This window comes from Ascaphus truei, chromosome 5, assembly GCF_040206685.1.
Source record: "Ascaphus truei isolate aAscTru1 chromosome 5, aAscTru1.hap1, whole genome shotgun sequence".
In the NCBI taxonomy this organism is placed as follows: domain Eukaryota; kingdom Metazoa; phylum Chordata; class Amphibia; order Anura; family Ascaphidae; genus Ascaphus; species Ascaphus truei.
In genome coordinates, this window is record NC_134487.1 from 23913674 (window position 1) to 23930465 (window position 16792).

Here is a 16792-nt window from a genome sequence, read left to right on the forward strand (position 1 = left end):
GGTCAGACGCCAAAGATCATGTGCGTGTAGTGCACGACATAATTGAAGACCATGGTTGGATCATCAACCTAAAGAAAAGCAGGCTCTGTTCGTGGTCCTTGAGAAAGAGTTGGGAACCACTATCAAATTATCTTGTAAACGTCTAAATATCTTCTAAGCTATATTCTAGGAATACATGGTGCCGTGGGTGGCCTGGTCATATTAGGCAGCACCAAGTCAAATACGTTATAAAAAAAAAAAAAAAATGTCAGTGGTTGCTGCTTCAACAATCACTTGCCGTTACTAATCGCACCGGTTATTCTGCCAGGGAACCATTTGTTTATTAAATAACATCTTTACATTGTCAGCCTTACTGGGGCTTCTGATGGCCACCAATCAGTAGTAGCCACATCATTCGACTTGGCCAGTTCTGTCCTTCCAAGGGTCATGCTCTATATTGAATTTGCCACTTCTGGTGGGCTCACAAGTCTTCAGCAGCTTTAAACGCCTAAACTCCCCAATGATAACTGTACCACTCTCTCTAGGACCCTTGTTCTCAGTTTGTTGTGGGTGCAGGTGGCTTGTCATGTAGCTTCCAACCTTCTGTACACCTTTTTGTTATAGCAGTCCAGCTATTAGTTCTATTGGCCAACTACCATGTTATGAACAAATGCAGCACAGTTATCTTAACTCCTTCTTCTCAGGCAGAAATAATCATATACATTTTTTTTTTTACCTTCTCACAGGCACCAGAATTCCCTGAATTTTCAATAAAAGTGCAAGAAGCGATTAATTCCCTTGGTGGCAGCATTTTCCCTAAACTTAACTGGAGCTCTCCAAGGGTAAGAATATACCGGCTATTTATTTTTCCAAATAATTTTTTATTTTTTGGAATCGCTAAAATAATCGTATGTTGCTAAGTTATGTAAAAGTCATCGTTTTTGCTGAAGTATTTACAATTGCTTGGCAATTCAAAGCGTTGTCTTGCGTAATCTGCTATTTTGTTATTGCTGGTATTAAAAACATGCCAGTTTGTTGTTCTTTTGTAACCAAGTCCAGTGTGAAATGGGGATCAGAATTCATATGAGCTCAAGAAAACTTTTCCAAAGATGTCATATAATGTTTGGATTGCCAAATTATAACTGCTGTGATCATAATAAATCACCTTAGTAAGAGCCCCACTCGTGCGTAATGCATCACTTAAATAAGGAAACAGGTAGGTATTCAAGGGCTGGTGTGCAACAATAGTAATATCTAGAAACAATACAACCTGATAGTTGCAGCTGTAAAAACGGCAGTATGGTTAATGCCCGATGAGTGTTACTGAGTGTTCAGCGCTACTAACGACTCAGTAGTGGGGGCTGCCAGCAAGCTCCATTAGCGCCCACGTGACCGTCAGCGTGATGACGTCACTTTAGCTAGGGAGGAATAAGCGCCTAAAGATGTCCCAGGGATCCCCACATCTTGCAGCGCAAAGAACAACCTCCCTTACGCAATATCCCCATAAATAATATCGAGAGGCAGCACATATAAAGGCTACTTACTGCCTGTTACCTGTTGTACACCCTCTCTGAGGCCCGGCACATCCAAGGTGCGCAGCATCCGTTTGTATGTGAAGATCCATTATCAAGGTGTATCGTCTGGATAAAGAGCTACGGCTCGAAACGCGTAGGTGCGTTTTTTTTTACCTGTTGGCTTTAAATAATCAAATACATTTATTTTTTACGGGAGTTACCCCTTGATCGTGATTTTTTTTTTTTTTTTTCCTACTGCGCTGATTGTGCTCCGTTTTTAATTCAGATGATGTTGTTGTTCTTTGTAACTGAATTGTCTGTAATAGTCCATTGTTAGACTTCAGTTGTGGGGAAGAAAGCCACAATGTACATAAAAAGAAGGCATTCATGTGGTCCAATCTCTACGGAACGGATCATTTCCAGTACTGAAGAAACTGCCACGGGTGCACACCCAGACGAAACCACTCGCAGGGAGGGATTGTCATTCCAATTAAAGATAAAACAGCCTGGCACTCCACTTGTCCTGAATGGGGGGAAAAAATACACCATTTATTGATTGATCATTGTTTCGGTCCACACTAGGATAAAGGTCGTACTTTGGACCGAAACATCGGTCCTCTTTCTCAATACATTTTGTATTATTACAATGCTGTTTTATCTTTGATTAGTTATAACACATCCACAGAAAGTATATTCGCGGTGCACACCACACTCATTTTTTATTTTACAGTGAATACTTATAAGTGAAAAAAACGTGATAGTGAAAAAATGATAAATAAAACTTCATAAAATCTAACACGTGATGCCTTGACCTATAATTGCTGCTGCCATGAATAAACCGCCAATGACAATGATGTTATTAAGCAACTGTAAGTCATTATTGATCCATTACATACTAGCATGATCATTGCCTAATACTATGCTACAATTGGCAGAGGGCATGATCACTGAATGTAATGAGTCCTGAGTTGCAACAATGCCACTTAACACATATTACTAATCTTATGCATATATACAGGTAATGATATCAGTATGGTGTCATCCAGTTCATAATGGGTTCATTGGCTCACAGATAACTGTGAGTTCACAGAGATTATATAATGCAAACACCCTTGGGATATAATATTGTAATTCTCAGTTCAGTCATATGCACAAGAGACATACTGATAAGCAATTATTGGTAACACAAATCACAAAGATGCAAGTTAATGACAGTGCTATGGGGTCCCTTATCTAGCTAAACTCAAATATGAGAAAGCTGCTTTGCTAAGGGCAGCGCAGTTCCAACATCACTGCCAAGGTTTATTCTGGACTCACTCTCTCAGATGACAGTACTGAATATACACTGATAGGCTGGCAGAAATGCTCATATGTTACAATTGCAGTATATAATGTATGTTGTACAGAAAAATATGTACCTAGGAGTTGCTCATACTACATGCTACAATAACGAAATGAAAGTTGTTAACAGTGCTGTGGGATCCCTTCACTATCGAAACTCAAATATGAGAAAGCTGCTTAGTGAAGACAGCGCAGTTCCAACATCACTGCCAAGGTTTACTTAGGACTCCCTCAGTCTAGTGACAGCGATGGTAGTGCACTGTTAGCTTAGCGAAATTGCTGTATATGATTTGTATCACAATTGTTGCTAGTTAGAGATACTTAGCTGTGTAGTAGCATTCTCAATCGATGTGCAAGGCTCCGAGTGCAATGGCGGCGGCAGTCAGCAGGTCGGCGGCACCACGTAACGTCACCACGTCACCACGTCACGACGCCCTACACGTTTCTCTCCAGGCGGAGCTTCGTCAGGGGCAGGTGAATATAGGGAACATCCCCCTACTACGTATATATAGGGTATTTCGTAATTATAACCAATAGACGCAGTACCAGCTATCAGACAAAGGTGGCAATATCGTCATTCTCAATGCAACCGACTCTGTGAAAGAAAATAAACGTATTCTAAAGGACAAACAGACATACCATCTCTTAGATAGAGACCCAACCAATAAGTTCAAAATGGAACTATACTCGATACTCCGTGAGGGCCTAGATCACAAACACATTGGTAAAAAAGAATATGAATTTATGCATATAAAAACACCTACCATAGCCACGTTCTACACACTCCCCATAATACATAAAAACAAGGAAAGACCTCCGGGGAGACCCATAGTGTCAGGGAACAACAATCTCACAGAGACAGCAACAAATACCTTGACAAAATCTTAAGGCCGTTCATCTTGGCATTACCGTCCTATATCAAGGACACCAAGGACACCTTACTGAGATTGAATGGCATCTCCACAAACAGTGACACTTTATTAGTGACACTAGATGTGGAATCATTGTATTCAAGTATATTATATACGAATGGGATGCTGGCTTGTGATTACTTTCTATCTACCCGACACTGTGTGTTCGTGGCATATAACAGATTTGTAACAAACTTATTACGGTTCGTGCTAACGCACAATTACTTTCTGTTCGATGGCCTATTCTACCACCAGACCCAGGACACAGCTATGGGGACATCCTGTGCCCCAACATATGCGAACTTGTACCTGGGCTGGTGGGAGGCCACCGTAGTGTTTAACGACGAGAACATCAATTACACTGAGCACATAGTACTGTGGCTCAGATTTATTGATGATATTCTCGTGATCTGGAGCGGCCTGGAAGAGTTATTATTGGAATTTATTGGGAAATTAAACATTAATACTCTCAATCTGCGATTGACCTTAGAATATAGTAAATCTATGGTTATTTTTCTAGATCTCATTATAACTAAAGACTCATCGAATGAGATTCAGACATCTGTATTCAGAAAGCCTACCTCCACAAACAATTTACTGTTGACACAAAGCCAACATCCGAATTCATTGATAAAAGTGATACCAACAGGCCAATATCTCCGTTTGAGACGGAACTGTTCTACATTAAAAGATTTCAAAGTACAATCTAAAGATTTAAAGGACAGATTCCTTGATAGAGGTTACTCTTTGAAAAATCTACAGAGGGCATATAACAGAGCTTTAAATAGTGAAAGGGACACCCTACTAGCTCCTAACATCAAAGCAGGGGACAATCAGATCAGATGTATTGGAACTTATAGTCACAGATGGCAAGACATCAAAAAAATATTTTCAAACCATTGGCATATCTTAAGATGTGACAGTGACTTGGTCTTGGTGTTAAAAGAAACACCAAGTATCACAAGTAGAAGATCTAAAAACCTCAAGGATGATCTTGTACATAGTCACCATCAAAAAAGGTCACCAAAAACATGGTTATGATCTCCACCTAAAGTTGTTTTCCATGCAAATGCTGTAAGGCGTGCCAATATATTCAGTCAACAAAAACCTTTGTAAATGCAGATAACTCCAAACAATTCGAGATAAGACATTTAATTAATTGTAAAACTTTTAATGTGATTTATCTCATCAGTTGTACGTGTGGCCTAAGATATGTAGGCAAAACAATTCGGGAACTAAGAAGACACGTACTGGAGCACGTAAACTCTGTAATTAATAAAGCTGATACACCAGTAGCACGCCATATTAACTCAGCACACAATGGTGATCTCAGATATCTCAGATTTGCTGGTATAGACCACATGCGAGGGGGTGATATTGACCAAAAGCTTCTAAGACGTGAAGCCGAGTGGATATATCGTTTAGAAACTCGATATCCATCAGGCTTAAATGAGGGATTCACGTTCACTCCCTTTATATGAATTTTGTCGTCCATGTGGAACATCCTCTAAAGTCTAAATAATCATCATGTAGTGTATTGTTGCTTTTAATAATTAAATCCACTGATCTAGATTAACATCTGTACATGTGGTGGTATATAATTCTGGGGATCAATTGTTAAGCTCTCATCAGTCACACATCAGCCCACCGTAACTGGATGGGACTGAACCAGTCAGTGTATTATATACATATGTATATAGTGCAGTTCATACATATATATAATTTTCTTCTTTATTTTTTTTATAATAGTTTATTAAATAATTAAGTAACAATTATTGTGTTAATATGTTTATAGTGTTTTAAACAATAGGGTATGCATGTGTGCCATTTCTTATCCCCCTTGTAGGGTTAATCAGTACAACGTTTGATATCATAAGAATTATGCAAGATAGCATGTGCAACTGTACATCACCACTTCCAGGCAATGTGTTGGATCAATGTGTAGTCACAGGATCCTTTAGCCGGGTACTGCGTTTATTGGTTATAATTACGAAATACACTATATATACGTAGTAAGGGGATGTTCCCTATATTCACCTGCCCCTGACGAAGCTCCACCTGGAGAGAAACGCGTAGATTATGTGAATTTGTACTTTACAGGCATACTAGAGTGCTTTTGTTTGGGGCCCTTTCCTTCTCTCACCATATTATATATATATATATATATATATATATATATATATATATATATATATATATATACATATATATATATATATATATATATATAGCTATATAGCCATAGCGTAATAATGCGCTTTAGTGTGAACAATTGCACTTTGCTCCTGCTAATTCCATACTAGTTGCTTGGGCCACTGGGTGTCCGAGGGCCACATCTAGGCCCCTCGCGGTCCGCCATTTTTCTTAAAATATTTTCAGTGCTACACGACAGGTGTGACCCAACATAAAAATCACATTAGGGGGTATTCATTAAACTGCAATAGTGCAGATCGGGGCACTGTTGCATGGAAACTCCTGTTGACAGTGGAACACACCAGAAAATAGGGTTACCTTGGTTATGTCAATTCTTCTACATGTCAATTGAGTTGAACTCCATGGATTTCTATAGACATCAGACACACATCTAGCCAGCAGCAAGCCACACGGGCACCTTTTATTCAATATATTGGTAAGCCACTTCCCAGTGCCGGAGAAGAGCTGGGCACTGTTCAAATGAATGGGACTCCAATCCTCTCCAGTCAGTATATTATTATATTAAAGTAGATTGATGAAGAAATTGGGGAACAGGGTGTTTGACACCTGAACACTGGGTTTTTATTTCTCATAGCAATGTATTTTCAGCTCCCTTGGAGTGACTGGGATAATCCAAGTTAGCGTGTCCGTCTCCCGGGCTCCTGATACATGGTACATTTCTCCCTGTATCACTTGCATTGATTTGGGAATATTGCTCAGTGTTGTAGCCTGGCAGAGTGTGGGAAGCAGAATTTCCATATGCATATAATTCCTCCAATGTGTACTTGTTATAAAATAACAGACACGATTTGGCTATTTCACTATACTTTTTTAAATCTATTTGATATCCTCGTTTTTTCCCCTTCAATATTCATACATTTGAGCTTTTTAACGTAACCCTGTGTGTGAGGGGCTCACAGTTCCACTGGCTTGTCGCGATTCTGCTGTCCTGGGTCCCTGTACAAGCTGACTGTGTCTCTAGGTAAAGTACTAACATATGTGAGTTGAACGCCTAAAGGATTCTGGGGATGGGGGAGAGATTTTTGCTGTAACTGCCACGTACTTTACCCATCCAAAAAATACCTTTCTTCTAAAACTATGATTCTTCTTCTTTTTTTTTTTTTTTTTTTTTTTTTCAGGGTCGCATAATTTTGAAATTCTGTATATTTTAAATGATAAATTAACCTCTAAGCTGCAATGCAGTCAAGTAATGTTCCATGAATGAAGGTTTTTATGTTATTGCAACTCTAATGTTGCCAAAAGGAGAATGAGCTTTTTTTGTATTGGGACTCTGTGGAACACTATTTTTTGGGATTTTGCGGAACTCCATCCCACTTATTCTATGTACGTACAAATAATATATTCCTATACAATACTGATTGTTTACACAATACTGTGTACAATTTTTGCAGCCACAATTATCCCCCCCCCCCAACATTTGAATAACTTTTTATAGCTGCTGTATCCTACTTTTTTTTTTAAATCAGTTCTGTACTGAGAAAATATGTGTAGCATTTTTTTTTTTAAAATAGACTCTAAATGACATTTATAATGTATTTTGTACAAGCCGTTTTTGTTTCTACAGCAACCATTCAAAAAGTCGCATCCCCTTCCTCTTCTGAAACAGGGTGTGGCACACCCCTTTTTGAGCCCTGTCCTCTCTCTAGTATTGCACCAAGTGTATCTAGTGACTGCCGGGTCACATGATTTTCCCCACAGAACTTTGCATCTTTGGTCCTCTTCTGCTGCACTGACAGCCATTTAGTGAACCCCAGAGCTGGATCTTCCCTGATCGATCCCAGGAGAACGGATCGATCGACAACTTAGCTAATTACTTATCATTGTGTGGATTGTATTGGTGCACTTATTAAAGGGGGCGGGAGGACTGCTGCTTTAAATGATTAAATTAGGAAAATTTATCAAAATAAAAGGATTTAAACTTAAATTTCCGCAACCCTCCAGCAGAACCACCGGGTCCCCCGGAACATGGGTTGAAAAACCACTGCTTCAAATGGTTGTTTAAGCCTATGACGCAGCCACCACAACGTGGGCGTCTCAAACTTCAGGACTCCTCCACCGTTCATGTCGTCAGCGCCGCCGCAATCACTTGATGGCTCAGACGAGCGGTCACGTGATCGCGATGCGCCGGAGGAGCTGGGGCACTCTAACGCCCACGGCCCTGAAAGAGTTGAAAGGCTACAGCACCATCAAGACTTGATAACACACCTAAGAGAAAGAACTCAGCTGGTCGCACTCTATAACTCCGAGTAGGTAGAACGTAGTGATTAAAAATACTTTATTACTATTGTTTTAAAATGATATACTAACACTAGTATATAACACACAATTACAACCCCGGGGACAGCAGGACTTGACTGGGATATATAGTCACTTTTGTTTTCTTTTATGTACACTCATTTATTTTAAAACAATATTAATAAAGTATTTTTAATCAGTACATTCTGCCTACTCTGAGTTATAGAGATGGGATCAGCTGAGTTCTTTCTCTTAGGCGTATTATCAGTGGTTTTCTCAGCACTGCACCATTACTTACCCACCTGTCTTTAATGACTATCAGCAGAGCAGAGGTTACCATTCCCTTCCCCTATTGTATACCATCAAGACTCGGCATCGGATGTGCGCAGTGGCCGGCGAAAAAGCCCGGCGTGGTACCTCAGCTTCGGATGAGCTCAAGAAAACTTTTCCAAAGATGTCATATAATGTTTGGATTGCCAAATTATAACTGCTGTGATCATAATAAATCACCTTAGTAAGAGCCCCACTCGTGCGTAATGCATCACTTAAATAAGGAAACAGGTAGGTATTCAAGGGCTGGTGTGCAACAATAGTAATATATGCAGAAACAATACAACCTGATAGTTGCAGCTGTAAAAACGGCAGTATGGTTAATGCCCGATGAGTGTTACTGAGTGTTCAGCGCTACTAACGACTCACTAGTGGGGGCTGCCAGCAAGCTCCATTAGCGCCCACGTCACCGTCAGCGTGATGACGTCACTTTAGCTGGGGAATAAGCGCCTAAAGAAGTCCCAGGGATCCCCACATCTTGCAGCGCAAAGAACAACCTCCCTTAAGCAATATCCCCATAAATAATATCGAGAGGCAGCACATATAAAGGCTACTTACTGCCTGTTACCTGTTGTACACCCTCTCTGAGGCCCGGCACATCCAAGGTGCGCAGCATCCGTTTGTATGTGAAGATCCATTATCAAGGTGTATCGTCTGGATAAAGAGTTACGGCTCGAAACGCGTAGGTGCGTTTTTTTTTACCTGTTGGCTTTAAATAATCAAATACATTTATTTTTTACGGGAGTTACCCCTTGATCGTGATTTTTGTTTTTTTTTCCTACTGCGCTGGTTGTGCTCCGGTTTTAATTCAGATGATGTTGTTGTTCTTTGTAACTGAATTGTCCGTAATAGTCCATTGTTAGACTTCAATTGTGGGGAAGAAAGCCACAATGTACATAAAAAGAAGGCATTCATGTGATCCAGTCTCCACGGAACGGATCACTTCCAGTACTGAAGAAACTGCCACGGGTGCACACCCAGACGAAACCACTCGCAGGGAGGGATTCTCATTCCAATTAAAGATAAAACAGCCTGGCACTCCACTTGTCCTGAATGGGGGAAAAAAAATACACCATTTATTGATTGATCATTGTTTCGGTCCACACTAGGATAAAGGTCGTACTTTGGACCGAAACGTCGGTCCTCTTTCTCAATACATTTTGTATTATTACAATGCTGTTTTATCTTTAATTAGTTATAACACATCCACAGAAAGTACATTCGCGGTGCACACCACACTAATTTTTTATTTTACAGTGAATACTTATAAGTGAAAAAAACGTGATAGTGAAAAAATGATAAATAAAACTTCATAAAATCTAACACGTGATGCCTTGACCTATAATTGCTACTGCCATGAATAAACCGCCAATGACAATGATGTTATAAAGCAACTGTAAGTCATTATTGATCCATTACATACTAGCATGATCATTGCCTAATACTATGCAACAATTGGCAGAGAGCATAATCACTGAATGTAATGAGTCCTGAGTTGCAACAATGCCACTTAACACTATATTACTAATCTTATGCATATATACAGGTAATACACGCGTATATACACGCGTTTCTCTCGAGGCCGAGCTTCGTCAGGGGCAGGTGAATATAGGGAACATCCCCCTACTAGGTATATATAGTGTATTTCGTAATTATAACCAATAGACGCAGTACCAGCCATCAGACAAAGGTGGCAATATCGTCATTCTCAATACAACCGACTATGTGAAAGAAAATAAACGTATTCTAAAGGACAAACAGACATTCCATCTCTTAGATAGAGACCCAACCAATAAGTTGAAAATGGAACTATACTCGATACTACGTGAGGGCCTAGATCACAAACACATTGGTAAAAAAGAATATGAATTTATGCATATAAAAACACCTTGTTGTAGCATGTAGTATGAGCAACTCCTAGGTACATATTTTTCTGTACAACATATATACTGCAATTGTAACATATGAGCATTTCTGCCAGCCTATCAGTGTATATTCAGTACTGTCATCTGAGAGAGTGAGTCCAGAATAAACCTTGGCAGTGATGTTGGAACTGCGCTGTCCTTAGCAAAGCAGCTTTCTCATATTTGAGTTTAGCTAGATAAGGGACCCCCATAGCACTGTCATTAACTTGCATCTTTGTGATTTGTGTTACCAATAATTGCTTATCAGTATGTCTCTTGTGCATATGACTGAACTGAGAATTACAATATTATATTCCAAGGGTGTTTGCATTATATAATCTATGTGAACTCACAGTTATCTGTGAGCCAATTAACCCATTATGAACTGGATGACTCCATACTGATATCATTACCTGTATATATTTATAAGATTAGTAATGTAGTGTTAAGTGGCATTGTTGCAACTCAGGACTCATTACATTCAGTGATCATGCCCTCTGCCAATTGTAGCATAGTATTAGGCAATGATCATGCTAGTATGTAATGGATCAATAATGACTTACAGTTGCTTAATATCATCATTGTCATTGGCGGTTTATTCATGGCAGCAGCAATTATAGGTCAAGGCATCACGTGTTAGATTTTATGAAGTTTTATTTATCATTTTTTCACTATCACGTTTTTTTCACTTATAAGTATTCCCTGTAAAATAAAAAATTAGTGTGGTGTGCCCCGCGAATGTACTTTCTGTGGATGACAGTTTGACTTAGTCAACCTTTCATTTATGTGTTATAACCAATTAACTTTAGTACATAGGTAGCACCTATTTTTGATAAGAATGACAAATCATCATTAATAATCAATTAAGTGAGCGGTGTACTCTATTTTGTGTTTTTATCTTTAATTAGATTCATCTGGTCTACACAGAATGACGAGACTCTAATACAGGAGTGGCCACCAACAGGCCAAGTTTTAAGGATATCCCTGCTTCCGCACAGGTGGCTCTGAGCCACTGATTGAGCCACCTTTGCTGAAGCAGGGATATCCTTCAAACCGGGCCTTTTAGTGTCTCTTGAGGACTGGTGTTGGCAGCCCCTGCTCTAATACTTTGTCACTAGGGCAAATGTAACACACTGAAAACGTTCTCACCATTCCAGCTCATTTTATGCCCCTGACCTGTGCGTGAAGCATTTATCCATTTTGCAGAATAAAAAACAGTTGTGTACTTATTAAGTCACATCAAACTCTCCACTGAAGGTCACAAGTCCCTGGCACTGTGGAGGCCCGTGTGCCATTCAATCAGTCATGCCTATTTGCCTCGTTTCCTGGGGAGATCAGAGGTGAACGAAAGAGGAGGAACTTTCTCTTGTGGTGACATCACAGCAGTGATGTCACAATTATGTGATCGCCGAGGAGTGGTCACAAAGTTTAGACGTGTCGTGGCAATCTGGTGCCATGACACTGAAAAGAAATTAAAGCAGCAATCTCCCTCTCTGGCACCCCTAACCCTGTTTCCACCATTGATTTTTACAGAAATGGAATTGTGGGGTCCACCTGAGCTAAACTGCACTATCTATAGCTCTAGCGACTCTGCAGTATTGAGAGATTTTGGCTTTTTTAGATGCTGGCATATTTCCTATAAATTCCAAGATGGCTGCCAGATGTCATCAACCAATGACGTTGAGGCTCCCTACTGGCCCACAAAACGGAGGCCAATTTGGAGGCTATTTTGATTTCCAAAACCAAAACACTAGCAACTAGAAATAATAATCATTGTTTGTTCTTGTTTTGCGCTGCTAGTTTTACGTAGCGCTTTACAGAGACATAAAAAAAAAACTTAAATTCTAATATTTCAACATTTTGCAAACATTTATAACATCTGCACCATATATATATATATATATTTACATGGCCTTAACGTAATAATGCGCTTTAGTGTGAACATTTGCAGTTTGCTAAGGCTAATTCCATACTAGTTGCTTGGGCCACTGAGCGTTCGGGGGCCACATCTAGGCCCCTCGCGGGCCCCCATTTTTCTTAAAATATTTTCAGTGCTACACGACAGATGTGACCCAACATAAAAATCACATTAGGGGGTATTCATTAAACTGCAATAGTGCAGATCGGGGCACTGTTGCATGGAAACTCCTGTTGACAGTGGAACACACCAGAAAGTAGGGTTACCTTGGTTATGTCAATTCTTCTACATGTCAATTGAGTTGAACTCCATGGATTTCTATAGCCATCAGACACACATCTAGCCAGCAGCAAGCCACACGGGCACCTTTCATTCAATATATTGGGAAGCCACTTCCCAGTGCCGGAGAAGAGCTGGGCACTGTTCAAATGAATGGGACTCCAATCCTCTCCAGTCAGTGTATTATTATATTAAAGTAGATTGTTGAAGAATTTGGGGAACAGGGTGTCTGACACCTTAACACTGGGTTTTTATTTCTCATAGCAATGTATTTTCAGCTCCCTTGGAGTGACTGGGATAATCCAAGTTAGCGTGTCCGTCTCCCGGGCTCCTGATACATGGTACATTTCTCCCTGTATCACTTGCATTGATTTGGGAATATTGCTCAGTGTTGTAGCCTGGCAGAGTGTGGGAAGCAGAATTTCCATATGCATATAATTCCTCCAATGTGTACTTGTTATAAAATAACAGACACGATTTGGCTATTTCACTATACTTTTTTAAATCTATTTGATATCCTCGTTTTTTCCCCTTCAATATTCATACATTTGAGCTTTTTAACGTAACCCTGTGTGTGAGGGGCTCACAGTTCCACTGGCTTGTCGCGATTCTGCTGTCCTGGGTCCCTGTACAAGCTGACTGTGTCTCTAGGTAAAGTACTAACATATGTGAGTTGAACGCCTAAAGGATTCTGGGGATGGGGGAGAGATTTTTGCTGTAACTGCCACGTACTTTACCCATCCAAAAAATACCTTTCTTCTAAAACTATGATTCTTCTTCTTTTTTTTTTTTTTTTTTTTTTTTTCAGGGTCGCATAATTTTGAAATTCTGTATATTTTAAATGATAAATTAACCTCTAAGCTGCAATGCAGTCAAGTAATGTTCCATGAATGAAGGTTTTTATGTTATTGCAACTCTAATGTTGCCAAAAGGAGAATGAGCTTTTTTTGTATTGGGACTCTGTGGAACACTATTTTTTGGGATTTTGCGGAACTCCATCCCACTTATTCTATGTACGTACAAATAATATATTCCTATACAATACTGATTGTTTACACAATACTGTGTACAATTTTTGCAGCCACAATTATCCCCCCCCCCCAACATTTGAATAACTTTTTATAGCTGCTGTATCCTACTTTTTTTTTTAAATCAGTTCTGTACTGAGAAAATATGTGTAGCATTTTTTTTTTTAAAATAGACTCTAAATGACATTTATAATGTATTTTGTACAAGCCGTTTTTGTTTCTACAGCAACCATTCAAAAAGTCGCATCCCCTTCCTCTTCTGAAACAGGGTGTGGCACACCCCTTTTTGAGCCCTGTCCTCTCTCTAGTATTGCACCAAGTGTATCTAGTGACTGCCGGGTCACATGATTTTCCCCACAGAACTTTGCATCTTTGGTCCTCTTCTGCTGCACTGACAGCCATTTAGTGAACCCCAGAGCTGGATCTTCCCTGATCGATCCCAGGAGAACGGATCGATCGACAACTTAGCTAATTACTTATCATTGTGTGGATTGTATTGGTGCACTTATTAAAGGGGGCGGGAGGACTGCTGCTTTAAATGATTAAATTAGGAAAATTTATCAAAATAAAAGGATTTAAACTTAAATTTCCGCAACCCTCCAGCAGAACCACCGGGTCCCCCGGAACATGGGTTGAAAAACCACTGCTTCAAATGGTTGTTTAAGCCTATGACGCAGCCACCACAACGTGGGCGTCTCAAACTTCAGGACTCCTCCACCGTTCATGTCGTCAGCGCCGCCGCAATCACTTGATGGCTCAGACGAGCGGTCACGTGATCGCGATGCGCCGGAGGAGCTGGGGCACTCTAACGCCCACGGCCCTGAAAGAGTTGAAAGGCTACAGCACCATCAAGACTTGATAACACACCTAAGAGAAAGAACTCAGCTGGTCGCACTCTATAACTCCGAGTAGGTAGAACGTAGTGATTAAAAATACTTTATTACTATTGTTTTAAAATGATATACTAACACTAGTATATAACACACAATTACAACCCCGGGGACAGCAGGACTTGACTGGGATATATAGTCACTTTTGTTTTCTTTTATGTACACTCATTTATTTTAAAACAATATTAATAAAGTATTTTTAATCAGTACATTCTGCCTACTCTGAGTTATAGAGATGGGATCAGCTGAGTTCTTTCTCTTAGGCGTATTATCAGTGGTTTTCTCAGCACTGCACCATTACTTACCCACCTGTCTTTAATGACTATCAGCAGAGCAGAGGTTACCATTCCCTTCCCCCCCCCCCTTCCCCTATTGTATACCATCAAGACTCGGCATCGGATGTGCGCAGTGGCTAGCGAAAAAGCCCGGCGCGGTACCTCCGCTTCGGATGTGGGTTTCAAAGACCCTGAAATATCACTAGCGCCGATTTTTAAACTGCATATGTGAAATATGAAGCCGCAGTACTCGCAGTACTCGCAGTACTCGCAGTACTCGCTTTTGCTCATGCCGTAGCTGCGATCTGCATGCAGTGGTGGAGCGTGAACAGATACCTTTCCCGTCTCTTCTCGCCTAGGATGCTTATTGGATCGCATTGAACAGCTCCCTGAAATGTAAATCCCTGAGCGACATCTTTCTGCTTTTCAAGAGCTCGGATTTTGTCACCCACGACTTCACGCAACCGTGAGTAGCTGCATTTGTACCTGCGCGTCTTCTGCTTGGTGGAGTGCGAGGCCTCTTTATTCATAACGTCAGGGCGCTGCGATTTCTGTTAGTAAAACGGCGCGTGGCAGGCCACGTCTCTCTGTAACGCAGGCAGGCGCGCAGGCGTGTTTCTCATCTCCAGTGTGAAAATGTGCAGAGTTTGATCCGTTGTGGCAACATGTACCCGGTAATAAGCCTTTTAATAGAAGTGCTAAGTGGGGGCGCAGCCAGCAGGGATTGTGTATCTCGGGGGTAGCCAACTCCAGTCTCCAAGAGCCCCCATCAGGTCAGGTTTTCAGGATATCCCTGCTTCAGCACAGGTGGCTCAGTTGCAGACTGAACCACTGATTGAGCCACCTGTGATTGAAGTAGGGATATTTTGAAAACCTGACAAGCCCTTGAGGACTGGAGTTGGCTGCCCCTGGTATATATGAAACAAAAGCAAATATTCAAAGCCTCACGCAATTCAAGGAGTCTCACAGACTTCAGTTAAAAAAAGAAATAAAATATATATATATATATATTATAAAAAATGTAACGAAAATCTGTGAGACTCCTTGATAGATAGATGTGTGTGTGTATATATTATTTATTTATCTTGTAACCTTGGTGGTTTTAATGGTGGTTTTAATATGCTTTATAGCCTAAAGGAGCAATTCATGCATCTTATTCTTCTTTTTTTTCTTTTTAAATAATGTTTAAACCCAGGTTTGAGACAGGGGGTCTCCGGAGCTGAACCCCTTTAATTTCCACTTCCCGAGAGAATTGCCTACAAAGGGGGCGCCGGTATCTCGGCAAAGTTTAAAGCTCCCGCGTCACGCGGGCTAACAGGAAGCCGGACCTGATGACGTCACGGCTTCCTATTGGCCGCAGGGCGCTATGAAACGCCACCATGACGTGATCCCTGCTGGCCGAGCAGGGCGGCTACCGGGACCCCCTAAGGAGATATGTATGGATGGGGTCCCGCTCCAGAGACCCCCGGCTTCAACGCTATGTTTAAAAAAAATCGCTAAAAAGACTTGGATTGCTTCTTTAAAAAGTGTGTAGACAAATGGGTCTCACATGTTCACCGAACCTGCTTTCTTTTCACTTCTAGTTGCCCATATTCTGAACACAAGCTTATAAATGAACGTTACATGGGGCTTCTGCCCCAACCTGTTATTGCTGTAGGTGATGTATTAAAACCATTCACTCATTCAGGATACTTCTGCTGCATGTGCAGCCAACTGTGGGGCTCTCGCTGATTGTCAGCCTAAAGGGGCAGTCCCACGTAGGACCAAGGTGAACTAATAGCAGTGACATGTCTAGCAGGTTGCATATGAGTGATGCGGGTCCGACACGTATTGGTATTTTACATATATATTTTTGAACCTTTACAGTGCTGGAGTTCCGGCAGCACCAGAGTGGCACTGATTCTCCGGCACTGCCGGTTTTGTGACCGCTGATGTAGACAGTACAGGGGATTTAGATCAGGGGGGCTCGACTCC

The 16792-nt window shown here is 40.8% G+C and overlaps 1 protein-coding gene across 1 annotated transcript in view; it reads left to right on the forward strand.

Annotated features, from left to right (window-relative positions):
* CDC123 (cell division cycle 123) overlaps positions 1–16792 on the forward strand; it is a 100831-nt gene that overhangs the window by 17238 nt on the left and 66801 nt on the right. Inside the window, exons 5-6 of the mRNA XM_075599489.1 lie at positions 726–821; positions 15178–15284. Coding sequence (XP_075455604.1) covers positions 726–821; positions 15178–15284 — 203 coding nt within the window. The remainder of the gene's footprint in view (positions 1–725; positions 822–15177; positions 15285–16792) is intronic.